The sequence below is a fragment of the Arachis stenosperma genome, chromosome 7 (genome assembly GCF_014773155.1).
Source record: "Arachis stenosperma cultivar V10309 chromosome 7, arast.V10309.gnm1.PFL2, whole genome shotgun sequence".
Lineage (NCBI taxonomy): Eukaryota > Viridiplantae > Streptophyta > Magnoliopsida > Fabales > Fabaceae > Arachis > Arachis stenosperma.
The window spans coordinates 41,288,962-41,311,002 of record NC_080383.1 but is presented as its reverse complement, the minus strand read 5'-3'; the positions used below and the strand labels follow the sequence as shown (position 1 = coordinate 41,311,002).

General features: G+C 33.9%; 1 protein-coding gene and 1 non-coding gene across 6 annotated transcripts; both read right to left on the bottom strand.

Moving 5' to 3' along the window:
* Positions 1-2,060: 2,060 nt before the first annotated feature.
* LOC130940234 (DNA polymerase zeta processivity subunit) lies at positions 2,061-8,532 on the bottom strand. 5 transcript variants are annotated; one of them, XM_057868323.1, is made up of 5 exons: positions 8,380-8,522; positions 8,219-8,299; positions 7,994-8,106; positions 6,311-6,428; positions 2,061-2,464 (listed from the first exon to the last, which is right to left on the bottom strand). In XM_057868323.1, exons 1-5 carry the CDS (start codon positions 8,408-8,410, stop codon positions 2,262-2,264), a joined length of 546 nt encoding a protein of 181 aa, XP_057724306.1. In that variant the 5' UTR covers positions 8,411-8,522; the 3' UTR covers positions 2,061-2,261. The 5 variants fall into 5 exon arrangements, with proteins under 5 accessions (XP_057724306.1, XP_057724302.1, XP_057724303.1 ...); XM_057868320.1 differs by having other exon boundaries at positions 2,068-2,464; positions 6,311-6,500; XM_057868322.1 differs by adding an exon at positions 6,050-6,112 and having other exon boundaries at positions 2,233-2,464; positions 6,311-6,500; positions 7,994-8,299; positions 8,380-8,532.
* Positions 8,533-20,462: 11,930 nt separating this feature from the next.
* On the bottom strand, positions 20,463-20,570 carry LOC130942466 (small nucleolar RNA R71). The gene has a single exon (XR_009071036.1). It is a non-coding gene; the product is annotated as a small nucleolar RNA R71 (small nucleolar RNA).
* Positions 20,571-22,041: the final 1,471 nt, after the last annotated feature.

Genomic DNA, 22,041 nt, shown 5'->3' with positions numbered 1-22,041 from the left:
TCATGTTAACGGTCAATTAGAACTATTAGGTGTGTATTGTGGAGTCAATTAATATGTCACGTTAACAAACTTTGATGCCGTTAGCAATGAAAGTGATGGTAGCACTAAAATGACTAATTTAAAATTTTTGAAAGACGAATTTGATTAAAAAAATTTGAAAAAACTAATTTAGAGAATGAGTGATCTTTCGGAGACTAATTTAACCATTTACTCGTATTTTTTCTATATTCTTTATCCTTAAGATTTAATAAGTATCTCAAATAAACACGAGTCATTAGGGTCAACACTATAGGAAACCGTGGCAATAAAACAAAGTTTGGAAAGTGGGACGAAAAAGAATAGTACGAATGGTAAAATATGGTATATTCAATGCACATGGATTATTCTAACATCGCTTGAAATCAATGGAGAAAGAATTGAAAGAAGACTAATATGAATGATCACCAAGTCAAAAAAGTTAGTCTCATGGTGTGGAGCACACCCAAGAAAAATCTTCGAAAATGAGATTAAATTGTGGGTGGTTGCAATTATGCCTCCCAAACCCAATAAGCACGAAAAAGTGGGTGACATAGTTGATGACACGAATTGCAGAAAAAAAGTGCTCAAAGTAAGGAAATGCTCTACCTTCGCTTGGACCAATAAAAAGCTTTGAACAATGATCATGTCCTTGCTCTTTTATCCATTCATAAAATATAGTAAATACTTTCTTTCATTTATAAGGCATAATTCCATATAGTACCTTTTCTTTTTTTAAAAAAAAAAAGATCTACCTTGTTGCATTCTTAGTCACTGAATTTGCATACCCATAATTTGATAGGAAAGAAAGAAAAAAAGAAAAAGGGTATTGAATCACTTCAATTAATCAAAATGCTTTGCCATTTCAATTAGCAAGAAAAAGTAGTTGAAAGAATGGACTTCATTAAAATTTGGACAATAACAATAAAAGCATATATAACAATCAATAAATCATGTGATGTTGCATTTACATTGACCATTGATCAAGTCAGAAAAAGAAAGAGTCTCCATATAATTCAGGAACCGCTACTAGTGCTTGTAATAAGATGGTACCTTTTCTTTTAATCAACACTCGAGATTAAGATCGAGATTGAGAACATGCACAAACAGCCACTACCACCAAGAATTGACTATTACATGTGTAAATAGGTTTGCAATTTGAAAAAAAGAAAAAAAGAGGGGTTGTTAATGTGTTGTGTATAAAAAAAAGTAGCATAAGAACGTGGGAAGTAGTTGATATCAGTGTTGACTACAAGAGTTGAAAGAGTGAACGCTGATATTGAAAGATTCACGTAGATACTCACTCACACTAGACAGACAATAATGTTTTTCAAGTTATTCAACTTTGTTTATGTATTTATTTATTCTTTTATTTAATTTCGCGGGGTGTATAATTGGAGTGTGATAGAATTGTTTACATGTTAATGCTTATGCTAAAGGAAGAAATAATGCTACTGAACAATAATGACTCAGTTTCAAGAAAATGGTGGGTGGTGGCAAATGAATTTTAGAGATTGATTTGGTCAAATCACATTAGAAAGTGGGAAAGCACCATCAAGACAATTAAATGCAATAATTTTTTTAAAAAAATAAAGACTGTAAATATAAAAGACCTCATGAGAGGAATAAAACATTGATCCATCATGGAATCAAGTCTAGGAATATTGATTGAAAAATTATTTAAAAAGAAATGAAAACTCTAACTTTAAATATATAAACCAAAATTGTAGAAAATTCTTTATTGGCATGGGGCATCTTTCCAAATCAATGAATCATTATTAATTGGAGGTTGGTTAAATTTCATAATTGATGATAACTATTCAAGCTCATTATTAATTGGTCATTATAAAACAAAGCAAAACACTTTTTCTCCAACAGAAGTATGCAGTATCAAACATTATATGAAGAATCAAGGAGACAATAAAATCAATACATTTAGATTTGAGATGTTGATTAGGAAAAAAAATGGCTACCAAACTTTTGGTTGAATTGAATAAGTTGTTCTGTCCAATTTTTTTTTTTTTTTTTTTTGCCACTACGCTTTTTTAAAAGACTTGGTTACTCAATTTTATTCAATATAATTAAAAACTTTTCAACTATAAAAACCTAATTGAAAATTGCATCAAACTATATATAGTGACTTGCAATATAATTAAAGCTTCTTACTATAACATATATATATATATATATATATATATATATATATATATATATATGCACATGCACTACAGCTCCGAGTTCCCTTCTCAAAGCACTGATGATTCTGATAAACTTGGATGCTCAATGTAAAATTGCAAGCACAAAGGGTCGCTGCTCATTGACCTGATAGGAGTTATAAAAGGGGGCTGCTCCCACTGCTTAGTGTCGGTTGGGATCCAGAAGTTAGCTTCCTTGCTTGTGCCTGTCTCCGGAAGCAATTGGAAGTTGCCTGTGATCTCCCACCTGCAATCTGTTTAGAGATGAAAGTGTTTTGAGACCTCGAATTCAGTTTTAGCATGACAGAACAGAATTCAGCACATGGTTTACAAATGTATCAAACCATTTCTAACAATTAAGCTTAATCTTCTAAGATGAGGTTAGTTACATGAATCAAACAATAGTATAATGCACTTGTCATGATATCACTTCTCCCAAAAGCTTAAGCTAGTAGAAGACATATAAATGGTTATATATATAACTCGCCTCCTCAGGCAAGAACTTTTTTCTGGATTTCCGTGAATTTTGTTTATAAAAATTCATTTTTTTTTCATTTTCATAAGATAACTTAATTTAAATCAGATTTAATTTTAATGAATTAGATCAGATTTGATTTAAATTTAAAATTCCTAAAAATATGATAACCAATTTAAATCAGATTTAATCTTATTAGATTATATCAAATTTGATTTAAATTTAAAACTCCTAAAGACTACGAAACAAATCAAGTTTTTGACAAATTTTAACAATAAATTAAATTAAAATATAGACAAAAATAAATTTGAAATTAAATACTCATTTTGTGACTTCCACTGAACTTTAAAAGTACTAGTGGATTTTTTGCTGTCCTGAGTTAGCCTAATGAGCCTTGTCTTTTCTCTCTTAGTTAGAAAAAGATTCAAGGAATTCTACTCACTTTGCATGTCGTTTGATCAACTTTTCTTAGTCCTTCAAGTGTTTTAAAGATTTATGATCAGAATGCACCTCAAATTCCTTAGAAAGCAGATAATGTTGCCACACCTCCAACACTCGCACCAAGGCATACAACTTCTTATCATAAGTTGAGTAGTTGAGACAAGCTACATTCAACTTCTCATTGAAATAAACTGACTCACTTTTCCTACATCAAAACAGCACATATACCAATTTCGGAAGTATTGCATTCTATTTCAAAAGTCTTAAGAAAATCTAGTAACCCAAGAATGAATGCAGAACACAACAAATCTTTCAAAGTGTTAGAAGCAAGTTCTTATTCTTATTCCCATCTAAAACCTACATCTTTTGATAATAATTTTAGTTAATGAACACAAGAACAAGAAATTGCTTTTAACACTTTGAAAGATTTGTTGTGTTCTGCACCAATTCTTGTGTTATTGGATTTTTTTAAGACTTTTGAAATAGAATGTGATGCTTTCGGGATGGGTATAGGTCCTGTTTTGATGTAGTAGGAAAAGTGAGCCATAGCTTATTTCAGTGAAACATTGAATGGAGCTCGTCTCAACTACTCAACTTATAATAAGGAGCTGTATACCTTGGTGCGAGCGTTGGAAGTTTGGCAACATTATCTGCTGCCTAAGGAATTTGTGATGCATATTGACCATGAATCCTTAAAACACTTGAAGGATCAAGAAAACTGAACAAAAGACATGCCAAGTGGGTATAATTTCTTGAATTTTTTTCTTAATCACTATCCTTACTTCTAAGTTGTTACATTTTAAGTGTATGAAGGAATTGTATGCAACTGATCCTGATTTTGCCGCCTATATATGATGTATGTGAGAATGATGCATATAACAAATTATACAAGCATGATGGTTTTCTTTTTCGAGGTGATAGAATTTGTGTGCTTACTTGTTCCATAAGGGACTTACTTATTCTGGAATCACATAGTGGAGGTTTGATGGGTCATTTTGGTGTGTATAAAACTTGAGATGTATTATTTTAACATTTACTGGCTACACATGCGTAGAGATGTTGAAAAATTTTGTGCTAAATTGCATTGCATGTATACAAGCTTAATCTAAGTTACAGCCACATAGTTTGTATACCCCTTTACCCATTCCTATACATTTGTGGGTTGATATATTCATGGATTTTGTTTTTGATTTACCTAGAACTAGAAATGATAGAAATACTATTTTTATTGTGGTATATAGATTTCGTAAAATGACCTATTTCATTGCATGTCATAAAACTGATAATGCAACAAACATTGTTGATCTGATCTTTAGAGATGTATGCATACATGGCATTTCCCAAAGTATTGTTTTTGATCGTGATTTAAAATTCTTAAGTCACTTTTGAAAAGTGTTAGTAGAGTAAGTTGGGAACAAAATTATTATATGCTACTACTCGTCATCCTCAAACTGAAGTAGTAAATAAGTGCGATTGTTGGTAAGAATTTGAAAATTTGGAAAAATTGTTTATCTTTTATCGAGTTTGTTTAGAAAAAGATAATTCATTCTTCTACTGGTTTTTCGCCCTTTGAACTTGTATATGTTAACCCTCTAGTTTTGGATTTAATATGTTTTTCTTTAAGTGATCTTATTAGCTTAGAAGGAGCAAGCAAGGCTAAGAATGTTAAAACAATACATGAGAATGCTCGTGACATGATTGAAAGGAAGAACAAGGCCCCTACTAAAAGAGTAAATAAGGGTCGAAAGCATATAGTCTTCAAATCAGAATATTGGATTTGGGTTCATTTGAGTAAGGAGAGATTTTTACTCAAAGAACGTCTAAACTTGATGCTAGAGGAGATGACTCATTCCATGTGCTTGAGAGATTCCACGATAATGCCTATAAGGTTCATCTACTAGATGAGTATAATGTCTCCGCCATTTTCAATGTTTTTGATCTTTCTCCTTTTGATATGGATACAGATTTGAGAACGAATCTTTTTGAAGGAGGGAATGATACATGCGGGGGAGGAAAATCCAAGCATCCTAAGGCAAAAGGACAGAATGGAGATTTCACACTTTCAAAAAGCTCCATCACTAGGGCACGTGCAAAGAAACTCAAGGAGAGCTTTGGGAACTTGGCAGTACTCATACATGAAAAGATGCATCAATTGCTAACCAAGGGAGACATGACAAGGTTTATTCGGCTAAGTCACGACAATGAGAAATCCACTAGTACTTTTCAAGTTTAGTGGAAGTCAAAAAATTAGTATTTAGTTTCGAATTTATTAGGTCTATATTTTAGTTTGATTTGTTGCTAAGATTTATCAAAAGATTTTATTTGATTTTGATTTGTTTAGTAGTATCTTTAGGTGTTTTAAAATGAAATTAAATCTGATTTAATCTAATAAGATCAAATCTGATTTAAATTGGTTATCATATTTTTAGGAATTTAAATTTAAATCAAATTTGATCTAATCCAATAAAATCAAATTTGATTTAAATTAAGTTATCTTTCAACTTTTACCAATTGATCTAGGTTGTCAAGGACAAGTTCTTTAAAAGTCAAGGTCTAGTAAGAAATCCTTTCCGGTGACCTAGGTTGCTAAAAATAGGGTTCTTAGAAATCTAGTAGAAAAACCTTTATCTATTTTTTTTGTGTTTCCGTTGTGCCTTTTCTTATCGTTCATCCGTCTTTTCTTATTCCTTTTAATTTTGTCTGTATATTCTTATCAGATAACAAGGATCAAAGTCTAGATTTTTAGATCGTAGAAGTTCTGATACTAAGTTATGATACCATTTTTTTCAAAAATTTAAACGGATAGGAAGAGACATATGAATGATTATATATCTAACATTCCTAAAAACAACTGTGTTTAACCCAATTATATTCAAATCACTCTTAATAATATCTTCTAAAATTTTCTTGGGTATCTCCCTACCTTGCCTACTGGACTATTGTCCATCTGATCCACTCTTGACTCCTAATTGATGGCTTTGTAGGCCTGATTCAAATATGACCATTAGATTTGATTCAAAAATACAAATCTATATGAACCACAAAACATGAGGTATGTCAATGTGGACATGCATTTTTTCATACATACAAGAGGGAGAGGGATTATCATGAATTTATACCAAAAGAGCACAGGAAAAAAACTATGAAACTAGAAAGAGATACTTTGCACGATACTGAAATTCACCTGGAGGAAGCTTCTTAGTAAGCGATTCCGAGACTGACAGCTTGGCAAGGAATGATCTAAGAGAGATCTGAAGGTCCACCCCTTCCACGGATGAACCATACGACTGGTTCACTGTGAGCTTGAATATGAATTTCTCCAATGGAACATTGTCAGTGTTGAAAAAAACAACAGCTACTCTATCTACCATGCCCTAACAAATGTAGGGATGAGTGAAAATCAACCAGGTTTCCGTAAGAAAGCAATTGGAAAAGAAAGTTGGATTATTTAAGCATTCTGCAATCAAATATTTCTTAGAAGAATAACAAGTAAATATTTAATGGATGGTAAATTCGAGAGATTTTGTGCATTGAGGAGTGGCTTTATTCTAAGCATACATTGAATTATCCTGGCTTTATTCGAACATACTAGAAACTAACACGGGAATCACTACCTAACCAATAGAACATAAAGAGATAACATTCTAAGCATAATAAGTGGCTTTATAGGTGACATAACTATATAAGCATTGCACTCAGTTCTAATAGATAACATCCTTGAGCTGTTTCATACTAGCACACAAGCATATAAATTGCAGGTAAAGAAAAGAGCAAAGATTTAGAATAAGTATAATTAGGTACAAGATGAAGCCTACAGCATCAAAACATAACTTTTAAGTTGGTTAGTTATGAACAAAATTTTAGCACAAAATTCTATAAAAACTCTAAAATAATAATTGCCTAGAAACCAAAATGTCCTTACTTTACATTCTACCAACATCAAATTCAAAGGATTTTATCATAATATATATAAAAGTACTTTCTACCAAGAGAGGTGAACTATATGTATCAAATGAAGCCCATGAAGCCACTTTTAGAATTTTAGTTATACTCTTTTTAGTTCCTACTGGTGCTTCTATAGGTCCTCTCATCACATTCACTTCCTCGTATAGTATATTCATTCATGCATTCCAAAATCCTAACCTGTACAACATTGAGCTTATTACACTGTTGGCCTTTCATACATTCAATTCCATACAAGATCTTAGGTCCTATAGCTGTATAGCAAAATTTTTCCTGAACTTAAGATGACTTTCCTATATCATTCATTAATAACACTCGAATCATCTCTCTATTTCATCCAACAGAGTACTATTGTTTTTCCCCTTTAAGTAGATATCATAGACAAGACACTGACTGAAATCACCTTGCTGTCAAGATTGATAAGTATGTAGAGATGAGATCAGATCCAAATATAAATCTTAAAAATTTCGCAGAAGCTAGTCTTAGTTGCACTCCGACTCTACTTATAGATTTTATTCAATACAAAAGAAACGATCAAACCTGCTAATTGGTATGCCTAAAAATCCTCCTTACTTTATACTTACCATGTACATTGAATTATCCTTGAATATTGTATAATTACAACCTACTCCATTGTGAGTAAAATTTTGAATTAGGAGGATCTATAGGAATACTTCTAGGAGGCAGGCTATATCATCACAATGTTACAATGCCATTGCTTAACAATAGGTAAAACTACGATATATACCCCATTTCATGTTAATTCTGAAATCCACATGACAATCCAAGGATCCTATATCAGCTCATTTAATATCAAAGCAAGAAAATCAACAACAATCCTTACAAGGCTGAGTAAAACTTCAAAGAATTAGAACAGAAACTCACAAAAAGAAGAAACCCTAACCTTTTGTAAAAAGGGAAGAAACCCTGAGACAGTAGCATGTATGTAATATCTAAGTTGAGGGTGGCGTGCTCTTTGAACCACCACATTCATATACCTTCTCCTCTCAAATGCACCTTTTCCAACACCAAATAATAATAATAATAATAATAATAATAATAAGAAGAAGAAGAAGAAGAAGAAGAAAGGGCATGGAAGAGGGAGAATCCAAAGAAGGAAGCAAGAAACCAGAAGGATAAACGCCTTTAAGAAACACAACAGCGGTAATAGCCACCTCCAAGAATTCAACCAAAACAGAAGCTGCTTGCCCTGCAAATTTTTCATAAACACAACTTCACCAATCACCATGTTACGCACAACTTAAAATAAAAATTGAAAATTTCCAAAACCTTGTGGAGTTTCATTCTCTTTGCGCTGCATAATCACTAATGCTATTCAACTACACATTTGGACTAATAACAAATCAGAGAGATGGTAAGGGCTTATTTTAAACCTTAAACTTCAAATCTGTTTCGAAAAAATGGGCCATGAAATTATCAAGGGTATAAAAATGGGATCGGACATTAAATCACTTTAATTACTGATTTAAACATGTTATAAAAATGTGTTTGTTTGGATATTATTATTTAGACAAAAAAATATTTTTTTTATTTTTTAGTGTGTTTGACAAATTTTTTGTATTTAATACTAAAAAAATAAAAAAAATATTTTTTAAAAAATTGTAATTTATATTTTTTAAAAGATTTTTTTTAAAAAAAGAATATTTTTTATGTAATAAATAAACAAAAAATACTTTTATATTGTTATACTCAAACATAATTGATAGATAAAAAAATCTTTTTACATGAGATATCCAAATATAAAATTACTTTTACTTTTCCATAAGATCTTCTAAAAATAGATAATTCGAAAAAAGATCTTTTATTAGAAGTTCACCCAAACAAGCCATTAGTTTGTTAGGAATAACGATTTTATAATAAAATAATAAATTAAATATAAATTAACATACTAAAACATAATTATATTCTAATATAAATCTTAAAATTTTATCCAAATTAAAAGTATTACATTACCCAAAGTATTATAATCTCATCTAAATACAAACTAAATAAATATCCAATATCAAAGACAAATATTAAAATTTGTTATTAATCATCAAAATCAAAAGAAAAGAGTCATATTCAAAACCTTAAACTACTTGGCTGAATCACACAATCCTAAATGGTGATTTATTTATTTCTCTCAAACATCTATTTTAACTTTGTTAGGAGCAATTCTTTAATTAAATAATCAAAACTCAATTCAGAGAATGCAAAATATTAAGATGCACAAAGTATAAGATTGCAAAAATAGCATGAAAAACAGCAACACAGCAAATAAACAGCACTGTAAAAAAAATAGTAACAATCAAGAACAATAAGAACAAAACATAGCAGTGAACAAAAATCAACAATAAGAACCATCAAGATCAAACACCAACAATAAGCAACAATAATAAACACAATACTGAATAATTAAATAAAAAAATACAACATCCAAACAATAAGAACAGTTCCATAATTACTGTTAAACAAAATAATATAAATTACTCATAATTACTGAATAATTTTTTGTGATCAGGGCTTTGTTTGGCTGTTTCATTATATTTAATTTATTTCACTTTTAATTTATTTGAACATTTGATGTTTAATATTAAATAATTAGTATCTATTATTTATAATTTGACTACTAATTGTGTGAAAAATAAGTTTAAATAAAAAAAATTAAAACTAAAAAGAAACCAATTTTAAAAAATTTGCGTCACAATATTTTTTTAAAAAACAATATTGACATTACCGTCGAATTTATGACGCAAGCCAAACATTGGTTCAAAATTCTCTCAAAAAGAATTGCTTCGTCGATAGTATAGTTCCAAATCAACAAATGACTCATGTCGGAGTTTAAAAAATTGTCACAATACAAATCAATAAAAACCGGAAGTTTTAAATCCTGGGTCGTCTCTCAAAGGAATTGCAGTGAGGTGCGCGTATCATTGGTTTTGAGAAAATGGGTTTTGATGGTAAAAGACAAGAAATTAAATGACAAGATATTAAAAAGCACATAAGAAATTCAAATGCTAAAAAGGCATCTTGGCAAGGATTGAGAGTTAAGGTTTCCTATCTATGTCATCGACCGCATACATGATAATTAAGAAGAATTAATCCCACTTCGTCATTCCCAAATATCGGGAGAAAGTGAACTAGGTATAATTGATCTTAATCCACAAGTCCTAGCCAAACTCACTAATTAGACTTAGGCTTGGTTTGGTAAAGCTTTTTCAAGAGGTGCTTGTTGTCACAGTAAATTTTAGAATGTTAGATTTAACAGTGTTTGTATTGTTTTTTGGAGTATTTGAGAATGTTCTAGATGGTTCCAGAATATTCTAGAATGTCCTAGAAGGTCCCGAAATACCCTAGAAGGTTCTAGAAGACTCCGGAAGGTCATAGAGTATTTTAGAAGAGTGTGGATGTATTTAGGAGTATGAAGAGTAGTATGTAAGAATCTAGAAGTATTTAGAGAAATATGGAAGGATAGATATTTGTAATGAAGGTTCTGGATGATTAATCTAGACCGTTGATTAGATTAATCATAACCATCAATTAAGGAGGTGGATGGCTATAAATAGGGAGTGGAAGTTAATGTGTGTGAATCATTTGTAACCAACACTTGATAAAGTGTTCTTTCCACCAAGGCTTCCTTTCTCTTGTGTTCTTGTGTTCTTAGCTTTCTTGCTAAGTTATTGAGGGTTAGGCTGACTTGGTCTTAGCCCAAGAGGTTGAGTAAGTCTGAGTGCTGGCACGGTAGCGTTGGAATGTGTCCAAGGCCGTGACATTGTGCTTTTAAAAAACACAAGCACCACATTTTGCGTTTGGTAAATTAAAAAGTCCAAGTGCTTGTGCTTGCGGCTTTTAAAAGTTAGGGGTGCTTTTGAAAGCACCTAAGCGGGAGTTTTTCAAAGCTAACTTGTGCTTATCAAATTTTATTTACTTTTTCACACATATTCTCTGCTACTATATTGCCATTAAAATCCTCATATATTTCTAACTTATCATCATAACTTTCATAAATTCTAACACAGTCTTCATATTTTTTATTTTTCAACCTAATCTTCACAAATTTTAACACAAATACATCTCTATCACATATTAGGTATGAACTTCTATCTATTTATATTATTTTTTGTGCTATGTTTTTGTATTTTTTTGTAAATCTATGATGTTTGTTTGTTTTCTATCTGTTCTTTGAAATGTAAAGAGGTTGACTTGATTTATGAAAATCAATCATAAAATTTTTCTTGCATGAACATTAGTCAAAATTATAATAACAACATGTATATACATATGTAAATATAGATATATAATCATAAGAGTAGTTTATTTAAGATATGTGTCCCTTTTTTGTGATCTGTAAAGGTGAGTCAAAATTATAATAACAAAATTTGAGGGGCATGTGTACGTGGTACACACACGTGACGCGAGCATTTTATTATGTCCAAATGTCTCACCTACGCAGGCGTGTGAATGCGTACGCGAGAGGTGATTTTTCAAGCCCGCGTACGCGGACAAGAGCCACACGATGCGGGATATCTTTGCTGTTTGGCATCCGCGTACGGACGATGGTCGCGTACGCGAGTTGGGCAATTTACACCCATGCATACGTGAGATTATGCATGCGTACACAAACCTTTGTTCTTGGGGAAAAAGTGGATTTCTTGTGAGTTTAACCATTTTCCAATTTCCAAACCTCTATAGTTACCTTCTAAGGTCATAAATTAAGTTTCTAATTATTGGGAGAGGAGTAAACTTAGAGGAGAAGTTAACTTGGCGATGAAGAAAAGTTTGAAAAAAAATGATGTGCTATTGGGGAAGTGCGGTAGTGATGATGATGTTATGTATGATGATGGAAATTGATAATGAATGATTAATATTGAATTATTATTTGGCTTTTGCACTTCAACTTATCTGAGACACGAGTTTTCCTGGGTAGATGTAGTGGCTAGCCACCACTCGCTTTAGGTTGAGACTTAATACTCTGTTGATCATACGTCGCAAGATGTGGCCGGGCACTTTAACTCCCCAGAAATTCTCCAAATGAGTTGAATTTGATAAATGATTGAGAAAAAGCTATGCATAGACTCTTGGAGATGCGCACACGAAGAACTGTCCAGGGCTAGCTACCGGACATGTCGGATTTGGCTTTATAACCGACAGATGAGACTCATCAGCCATAGGGCAGGCATACATCATATGCATATGTTTGTTTTGTCTGATTGTGCATTATTTGGGTTTCCCTTCATGATTACTATGCTTAATTGCTATACTTTCTACCTGTTGTATCTGTATTCTACTTATATTTTTCTTGTCTGTATTATTTGTCTGTGCAATTGAGAGGCCTCTTGTCTGGCGGAAGAGTGACGAGGGCAGTTCCACCAGAGTTTCGGAGGATTGGAGGAAAGTGAGAATTGAGGGGTTAAGTTAGAATGGGATTAGAGCCTAAATGCCTTAGATAACTTACCTTGCTTATGGTTTTCAATTATAGTTTTGAGTTTTAAATCTGAGTGTCGGAGTTCTAGGAGCTTTCCTGGGACCTTATATATTATGTTTGTGGGTATCATTACCATGCCGAGAATCCCTGGTTCTTGTAACACGGTTACTTTTAACACCTCATAATCGTACTAAAAGTTCAGGTGTTGCTTACCTCTAATATGTTAATTTAATATTATATTTATTTAATATTGAGTCTTTGCAAATATAAACCGAATCCTTAGTTATGAAATCAAAAAGTCTTTATGTTAACCCACTTAATCACATAATTATGTTCACATAATAATAAATACATAAACTTAACCAAACTTCTTAAATACATATCCTGCCCCTCTAAAATCTCAAATGACAATTGACGAGGGGTAAAGTCTCAATTAAATCAACAAACAGAAAGTACAACATATATATAAAGTTTGTAGATCGGTCGCGGCTTCACGCCAAAACATCCTGAACCTGTCGCTAAAAAAGAAATTTTGTAGGGGAGTGAGAACATTGTCCTCGAAAGGATTCTTAGTAGAGGGTTTAAGAATTGTTATAAGAGGATATTTAAAAGAAAACAGTTTTTCGATTGCAGAGATTATCGTTCATCTTATGAATCTTTTTAAAATCCAAGTGTTAATCATCCAAAACCTTTTCAAAGAAACAATATTTAATTTTTCAGAAATCCAAAACCCTTCTTTTCTTATAAGAAAAATCTCACTCAGTTTCCTATATTGTATAAATGACCAAAGTGTTCCAAGCATAAGTTCATTAAGTCTATGCTGAACTAACTTGATTTTTCATACTTTACTAATACCTCAATCAGAAACCAATCACAGCCTTCAGCCCATCACATAATCAATCAACACAGTCATCAACTCATCACCAATAATCTCAAAAGTACCACATCAGAATAAACACAGGCAAAATAGACAAAGTAAACACAATGATAAACCCTAATTTTATAGTTTATCTAGTGTAGAATTTGGGGGGTTTATCAATATTTTCTGCACTTATTCATATAAATTGCATAATTTTGTGTTTCCTTCCTAAGTTTGCTTCATGGTTAAAAACATGCTTCTTTAACCTTAAAACTGCTATATTTTAATCCTCTTTTATTACCCTTCGATGCCATGATGTGTTTGTTAAGTGGATTCAGGATCTATAAGGCAGGAATGGGTTAGAAGATGAAAATGAAGCATGCAAAAGTGGAAGGGACATGAAGAATGAAGCTTTGGAGAATTGGTGGCGACGCGCACACGTGGCTGACGTACACGCATGGCATGGCGCAGCAGTGATCGACGCGTACGCATGCTCGACGCGTACGCATGCTCGACGCGTACGCGTGGCTTGCAGAATTCAGATGATGCGCACGGGTGACGCCCAGCACATGACTTCATTAATGAAATCGTGGCTGACAACTTCTGAGAGGCACCAGGCCCAAATCCAACTTGATTCTGCATGGAAAAGACCCAAGGGACTAAGGAGGAAAGGGGGATCTAATCATTTGGACAATATACACATAATTTTAGCTAGTTTTATGTTCTTATTTTCCAGAGGGAGAAACTCTTACTTCTCTCTGGATTTAGTTTGTTTTGATCTTCCTTTGTTGAATTTCTGAATTGGGTCTTGTTAATTTCTAGTTTCAATTACTTAATTTGAGTTCTCTAGTTATAATTTTGTTTAGATCTTGTGTTAGAATTGTGTTTCTTATCATTTCTCATTTTCTTCTCATTTTATGAACTTTGTGGATCTTGAATTTTTATTAGTGCGTTGATGTTTTCTATGATTGATGGTGTTATTTGAGTTGTTTCCTATTGATAATTTCTAGTGGGTACTTGTGATTTCCAATTAATTTTGCAATTTAAGCATGTCTTTAGTTAGTGCATACCATGTGTTTGATGAAATGTTTCCTTTGATTATGGAGTAGTTTTCCATACTCTTGGCCTAGGCTAAGGAAATTGGGTGAACTTGAGTCATTGGGTCAAATTGATTTGGTGATTTGAGAACCCTAGTGGTCAAATTGATATCCATTGACACCAATCTACTACTAAGCCAATTAGTAGTTGGATTGGGACTTATGAGTTGAAATTGATCAAGCCATTTGATGTACTTCACTTGTAGAAGTAGATTTAATGAGTTTGGTTACTCATAATTGTTAATATATGGTAATTAGACAAGGATGGTGACCCCAATTCCTATGCATAGCCAAGAGTTCTTTTTATTATTCATATTTGAAACCCAAAATTTCCAATTGCGTGATTCTTGTTATAGTTAGTTTAGTTGTTTACTTAGTTTTAGAATAGAAATAGCTTTACATGTTCTCTTGCTAGATTACATTTACTTACACCTTGTTTTAATTGCTTTGGTTTAGTTTCTTGCACTTTAAGATTTCTTGCATGATAAGTTTAGTAATTTAAATTCTTGTTTATGACTCTCAACTCCAGAATTCTAACCAATATTGATGCACATGTTTGCCCATTCTCTTGAGGACGACCCAAGACCAATACTCTCGATTACTTTTTATTGGGGTTGACTTTGTGACAACCAAATCAAAATTTGATTGATAGGGTTACACGTTGGTCTAGGAATATACTATGACAGTGATTTTATTTTCTATTCATGAAAAATCTAGACCGACCATAATCCTACCTATCACCTAGGTATAGATAGCAGCTACAGCAAATAGCTCAGATAGCAGTTAATAACAGTTTAGGAATTAGGCAAACCAAAAAAATTCAAACTCAAGAAAAGTATGCAAATGCATATCATACATGCTTGGCCTATGGCTAATGAGCTCATTTGTCGGTTTTATAGCCAAACCCGATATGTCCAGTAGCTAACCCGGACACTGTGTCTTTGTTGCACATTAATATCATTAGAGGAAATTACGTGCCCTGTTACCATTAGAGGAATTATGTACCCTGACACCATTAGAGAAAATATGTGCCATGTCACCATTAGAGGGGATAGGTGCCCTGTCACCATTAGAGGGGATAGGTGCTCTGTCACCATACTCATCATCAAACATCCTCAATCATGACTCATGTACCATATTCATTCCAATTCATTCATAATCATTCATAAGTCATACTTTAAGATCATAACATCATTTTTCTTCATTCGTATTCTATCATTATCATTCCTCCCATCATACCTCTCACTCTACTCATCAATAATTCCAAATAAAACATAATTCATTTCTTAACAAATCACACTCAAAATATAATTCTTTTCTTACTAAATTGAAAATCAAAGAATAATATTTTCTTAATAAATCATACGCAGAACATAAAGCTTTTCTTAATAAATCAAAATTACACACGTAATTATTTCCTTAACAATCGAATTCAAACATAATTCTTTTCTTAATAATTCGAACTTGAAGCATACTTCTTTCCTCAATAAATCAAACATAAAACAACTCTTTCCGTAATAAATCAAAATCAAATAATATGATTCTTAAATCCAATTTTCTTTTTAAAGAATGCTTCAAATAAATTCTCAGAGTTTTAAAAAAATTTGGCAGCATCTTCTCTAAAACTCGGACTTTACCACCCTTTTCGGGTCCAAACCAAACCATTTCTCAAACTCTTTTCAACCATTTCCAATAAATCAAACTAATTTCAATACCGAAAAGCATTTCCAAATCTCAGAATCATATCCGATAAATCAATAAAATCCATTTCCTGTATCGGTTCATTTTCAATATCAAAATTAATTCCAAACCAAGAAAATCACTTTTCATAGTATTTAATCAAACTGGTTTTCCAACTCAATAATCGGAAACAGTCACAATCTAATCATCATCATAACAACCTTAAACCAAGTAAAAAACAGACTAGACATCTTCAATCAATCAATAAACCATTCAAACAAGTATTTACATCCATTCAAGACAACTCAGTTCAATTCATAAGACTTACAAAATCATAAAAAAAGTATTTTTTATATTAATATCTACTTATAACAATTCTTGATAGTAAATTGAGTTTAAGAAATCGTCCCTACCGCGATTAACCGAACTCACGAATCAAACGCGACAAACCCACTTATTCCGAATTAACAGCAACAGCGGCAATGGCATTAGAACCAGTAAGAAATAGTAGAAACACAATGCCAGTACTAAAACAGAGATATATTTACTGATGAAATTAAAACTTGGCGGAGATCAACAAAATTGAAATAAAACAAAGATAAAAGCATGGTAGGTTCAAGAATTACAGAGTTGAGATCGAGACAAGAAGGATGGTGATGCTGGTGGCTCTGATGGTGGTAGAGGCTCTAGCAGCTGTGAGAACCAGAAGCAGAGGCAGAACTGAGCAAGCCTCCCCCCTAAAGGCAGAACCAGCTCCAACAAAGCTCGACGGTAGTAGCGGCTGACTTCAGCGCTGGCAACATCAGGCAGAACGTGACAGCGACCTCCTATCCTTATTCGGCTCCTCCCAGCGGCGACTGATGAGCGGATGATTTGTATACTTTTTGGCATTGTTTTTAGTATGTTTTTGATATGATTTAGTTAGTTTTTATTATATTTTTATTAGTTTTTAATTAAATTTCACTTTTCTGGACTTTACTATGAGTTTGTGTGTTTTTCTGTGATTTCAGGTATTTTCTGGCTGAAATTGAGGGACCTGAGCAAAATCTGATCCAGAGACTCAAAGGACTGCAGATGCTGTTGGATTCTGACCTCCCTGCACTCGAAGTGGATTTTCTGGAGCTACAGAAGCCCAATTGGCGCGCTCTCAACGGCGTTGGAAAGTAGACATCCTGGGCTTTCCAGCAATATATAATAGTCCATACTTTGCCCAAGATTTGATGGCCCAAACCGATCATTGGGAGGCTGGCCATTCGGCCATGCCTAGACCTTATGCTTATGTATTTTCAACGGTGGAGTTTCTACACACCATAGATTAAGGTGTGGAGCTCTGCTGTACCTCGAGTATTAATGCAATTACTATTGTTCTTCCATTCAATTCCGTGAGATCAGAGTCTTCGTGGTATAGGCAAGAACTGATGGCAGCATTCAAGAGAATCCGGAAGGTCTAACCTTGTCTGTGGTATTCTGAGTAGGATTCAATGATTGAATGACTGTGATGTGCTTCAAACCTGTAACCTACTGGGCGTTAGTGACAGACGCAAAAGAGTTATTCTATTCCGGTAGGGGAGGGAACCAAACCGGTGATTGGCAGCACTGTGACAGAGTGTGCATTAGCTTTCACTGCGCGGATGGGAGGTAGCTGCTGACAACAGTGAAACCTTACACGAGCTTGCCATGGAAAGGAGTAAGAAAGGATTGATGAAGGCATTAGGAAAGCAGAGAGACGGAAGGGAAGGCATCTTCATACACTTGTCTGAAGCTCTTACACCAATGATATACATAAGTATCTCTATCCTTATCTTTTATGTTATTTTCGTTCATCACCATATACATCTGAGTTTGCCTGACTAAGATTTACAAGATGACCATAGCTTGCTTCAATACTAACAATCTCCGTGGGATCGACCCTTACTCACGTAAGGTTTATTACTTGGACGACCCAGTGCACTTGCTGGTTAGTTGTGCGAAGTTGTGTAATGCCATGGTATTGAGCCACCAAGTTCTTGGAGCCATTACCGGGGATTATTTGAGTTGTGAAAAAGTATTGTTCACAATTTTGCGCACCAAGTTTTTGGCGCCGTTGCCGGGGATTGTTCAAGTTTTGAGCAAGCTTTTGGTAACATCAGTGCCAAGATCCGGCAACAACATCAAGTTTTGGTGTTATGCCCGGGATTGTTTAGGCTGGACAACTGACGGTTCATCTTGTTGCTTAGATTAGGTATTATTTTTTTTTCGAAATTCTTGAAGATGAATTCTAGAGTTTCATGATGATTTGTTGAAATCTGGCTGGCTGAGAAGCCATGTCTAATCTCATTGGACCGAGGTTTCAACTTATCACCACAAGAACTTGTTGATTTCTTATCAATCTTGCTTTTGGAGCAGTGATTTGCTAAGGCTTGGCTGGCCTCTGGCCATGTCTAGTGTTTGGACGAAGCTTCTTTGAAAGCTTGGCTGGCTGTGAAGCCATGTCTAATTCCTGGACCGGAGTCTTAGACTAGCATTGCACTGATTCCTGGAATTCTCATTAAGAATTTTGATACCTTTTCCCATTTAATTTTCGAAAAACACAAAAAAAAAAATTAAAAAATCATAAAAAGACCAAAAATATTTGATGTTTCTTGCTTAAGTTAGTGTCTCATCCTAAGTTTGGTGTCAAATGCATGTTTTTGTTATAATTTTCGAATCCATGCATACATTTTTGTTTTGATCTTTGAATTCTATTGACTTGAAGCATTTTGTGTCTCATATTCATTCTCATATTGTTAGTGTCAGTAGTATACAAACTGCTAAGTTTGGTGTCTTGCATGCATTGTTAATTGATTCCTTTTGCATTTTGATTATTAAAATCCAAAAATATTTTTAATTTGTGTCTTTTCAAGTCAATAATACAAAGAATTGAAGATTCAGAACATACTGCAGAGGAATTATACAGAAAAAGCTGAGCATTCAAAAATGCCCAGTGAAGAAGGCAGACTGGCATTTAAACGCCAGCCAGGGCACCTGGTTGGGCGTTTAACGCCCAAAGGTAGCATTTTGGGCGTTAAACGCCAGAATGTATACCATTCTGGGCGTTTAACGCCAGGATGGTGCTAGGGGGAAGATTTTGTTTTCAAATCATTTTTTTTAGTTTTTCAAAATCAAATCTTTTTCAAATCAATCTTTTCAATCAAATGTTTTCAAAATTAATTTCTTTCCTTTTTCAAAGATACTTACTAACAATTATTTGATTGAGCATTTTTGCCTTTTCTGTTAAGGAAGGTTTTATGTTTGAATCATATCTTCTCTTGTTAGGCAAGTCATTAATTTTAAAATCAAAATTTTTTTTTATTGATTTCAAATCATATCTTTTAAAATTGTTTTCAAATATCTTCTCAATCACATCTTTTTAAAACCATAACTTTTCAATCAAATCTTTTTAACCACATCTTTTTCAAATAGTTTTCAATCAAATCTTTTTGATTTCTAATTTCAAAATCTTTTTCAAAAATCACTTGATTTCTTTTTCACTTTAATTTTCGAAAATTATCAATCAAATTTTCAAAATGTTTTCAAAATCTTTTAAGAATTTTCGAAAATTCTCTTCCCTTCTTCTTCACATCCTTCTATTTATGGAGTATCACTCCTTCTTAATGCACAATTCGAACTATATCTGATCAAGTTCGAATTCTCCTTCTTCTTTCTATTTTTTCTTTTCCTCTGACACCTAAAGGAATCTCTATACTGTGACATAGAGGATTCCACATTTTCTTGTTCCCTTCTCTTTCTTATGAGCAGGAGCAAAGACAAAGGCATTCTTGTTGAGGCTGATCCTGAACCTGAGAGAACCCTAAAGAGAAAGCTAAGAGAAGCCAAGGCACAACTCTCTTTAGAGCACCTGACCGAATTCTTCAAGGAAGAAGAACAAATGGCAGCGAAAACAACAACAATGCCAACAATGCAAGGAAGGTGCTTGGTGACTTTACTGCACCTACTCCTGATTTCTATGGGAGAAGCATCTCTATCCCTGCCATTGGAGCAAAACAACTTTGAGCTTAAGCCTCAATTAGTTTCTCTAATGCAACAGAATTGCAAGTTTCATGGACTTCCAATGGAAGATCCTCATCAGTTTTTAGCTGAGTTCTTGCAAATCTGTGACACAGTCAAGACTAATGGGGTTAACCCTGAGGTCTATAGACTGATGCTATTCCCTTTTGCTGTAAGAGACAGAGCTAGAATATGGTTGGATTCTCAACCTAAAGAAAGCCTGGACTCTTGGGAAAAGCTAGTCAATGCCTTCTTGGCAAAGTTCTTTCCACCACAAAGATGGAGTAAGCTTAGAGTGGAAGTCCAAACCTTCAGACAGAAGGATGGAGAATCCCTCTATGAAGCTTGGGAAAGATACAAACAATTAATCAGAAGATGTCCTTCAGACATGCTTTCTGAATGGAGCATCATAGGTATTTTCTATGATGGTCTCTCTGAACTATCCAAGATGTCTTTGGATAGCTCTGCTGGAGGATCTCTTCATCTGAAAAGACGCTGCAGAAGCTCAAGAATTGATTGAAATGGTTGCAAATACCAATTCAAGTACACTTCTGAAAGGAATCCTGTGAACAATGGACAAGTCAGAAGAAAGGAGTTCTTGAGATTGATGCTCTGAACGCCATTTTGGCTCAGAACAAGATATTGACTCAACAAGTCAATTTGATTTCTCAGAGTCTGTCTGGAATGCAAAATGCACCAAACAGTACTAAGGATGCTTCATCTGAGGAAGAAGCTAATGATCCTGAGAACCCTTCCATGGAAGAGGTGAATTACCTAGGAGAACCCTATGGAAACACCTATATTCTTCATGGAGAAATCACCCAAATCTCTCATGGAAGAATCAAGAGAGACCTCAACAAGGTTTCAATAACAATAATGGTGGAAGAAACAGGTTTAGCAATAGCAAGCCTTTTCCATCATCTTCTCAAACAGACAGAGAGTTCTAAGCAGAATACTTCTGACTTAGCAACAATGGTCTCTGATCTAATAAAGACCACTCAAAGTTTCATGAATGAAACAAGGTCCTCCATTAGGAATTTGGAAGGACAAGTGGGACAGTTGAGCAAGAAAGTTACTGAACTCCCTCAAGTACTCTCCCAAGTAATACAGAAGAAAATCCAAAAGGAGAGTGCAAAGCCATAAACATGGCCGAATATGGAGAGGAAAGAGAGGAGGAGGACGCCACTGAGGAAGACCTCAGTGGGCGTGTACCAATCTCCTCTGAGTTCCTCAATGAGGACCAATGGGAATCTGAGGCTCAAAATGAGACCATAGAGATTCCATTGGACTTGCTTCTGCCATTCATGAGCTCTGATGAGTATTCTTCCTCTGAAGAGGATGAGTATGTCACTGAAGAGCAAGTTGCTAAATACCTTGGAGTAATCATGAAGCTAAATGACAAGTTATTTGGAAATGAGACTTGGAAGGATGAACCACCTTTGCTCACCAAAGAACTGGATGATTTGTCTAGGCAGAAACTGCCTCAAAAGAGGCATGATCCTGGGAAGTTTTCTATACCTTGTACCATGGGCACCATAACCTTCAAGAAGGCCTTGTGTGACTTAGGGTCAAGTGTAAACCTCATGCCCCTCTCTGTAATGGAGAAATTAGGGATCTTTGAGGTGCAAGCTGCAAGAATCTCATTAGAGATGGCAGACAATTCAAGAAAACAAGCTCATGGACTTGTAAAGAATGTTTTGGTAAAGATTGAAGACCATTACATCCCTACTAACTTCATAGTCCTAGAGACTGGGAAGTGCATGGATGAATCCATCATCCTTGGCAGACCCTTCCTAGCCACAGCAAAGGCTGTGATTGATGTTGATAGAGGAGAGTTGATCATTCAAGTGAATGAAGAATCCTTG

Excerpts from the sequence above, each read along its gene's own strand:
- LOC130940234 (XM_057868318.1), bottom strand. Across the intron at positions 6,501-7,993 it reads TTCTTCCCTTTTTACAAAAG|GGCATGGTAGATAGAGTAGC; the intron begins GTTAGGGTTTCT and ends TACATTTGTTAG. Across the intron at positions 2,465-6,310 it reads TACTAAGAAGCTTCCTCCAG|ATTGCAGGTGGGAGATCACA; the intron begins GTGAATTTCAGT and ends ATCTCTAAACAG.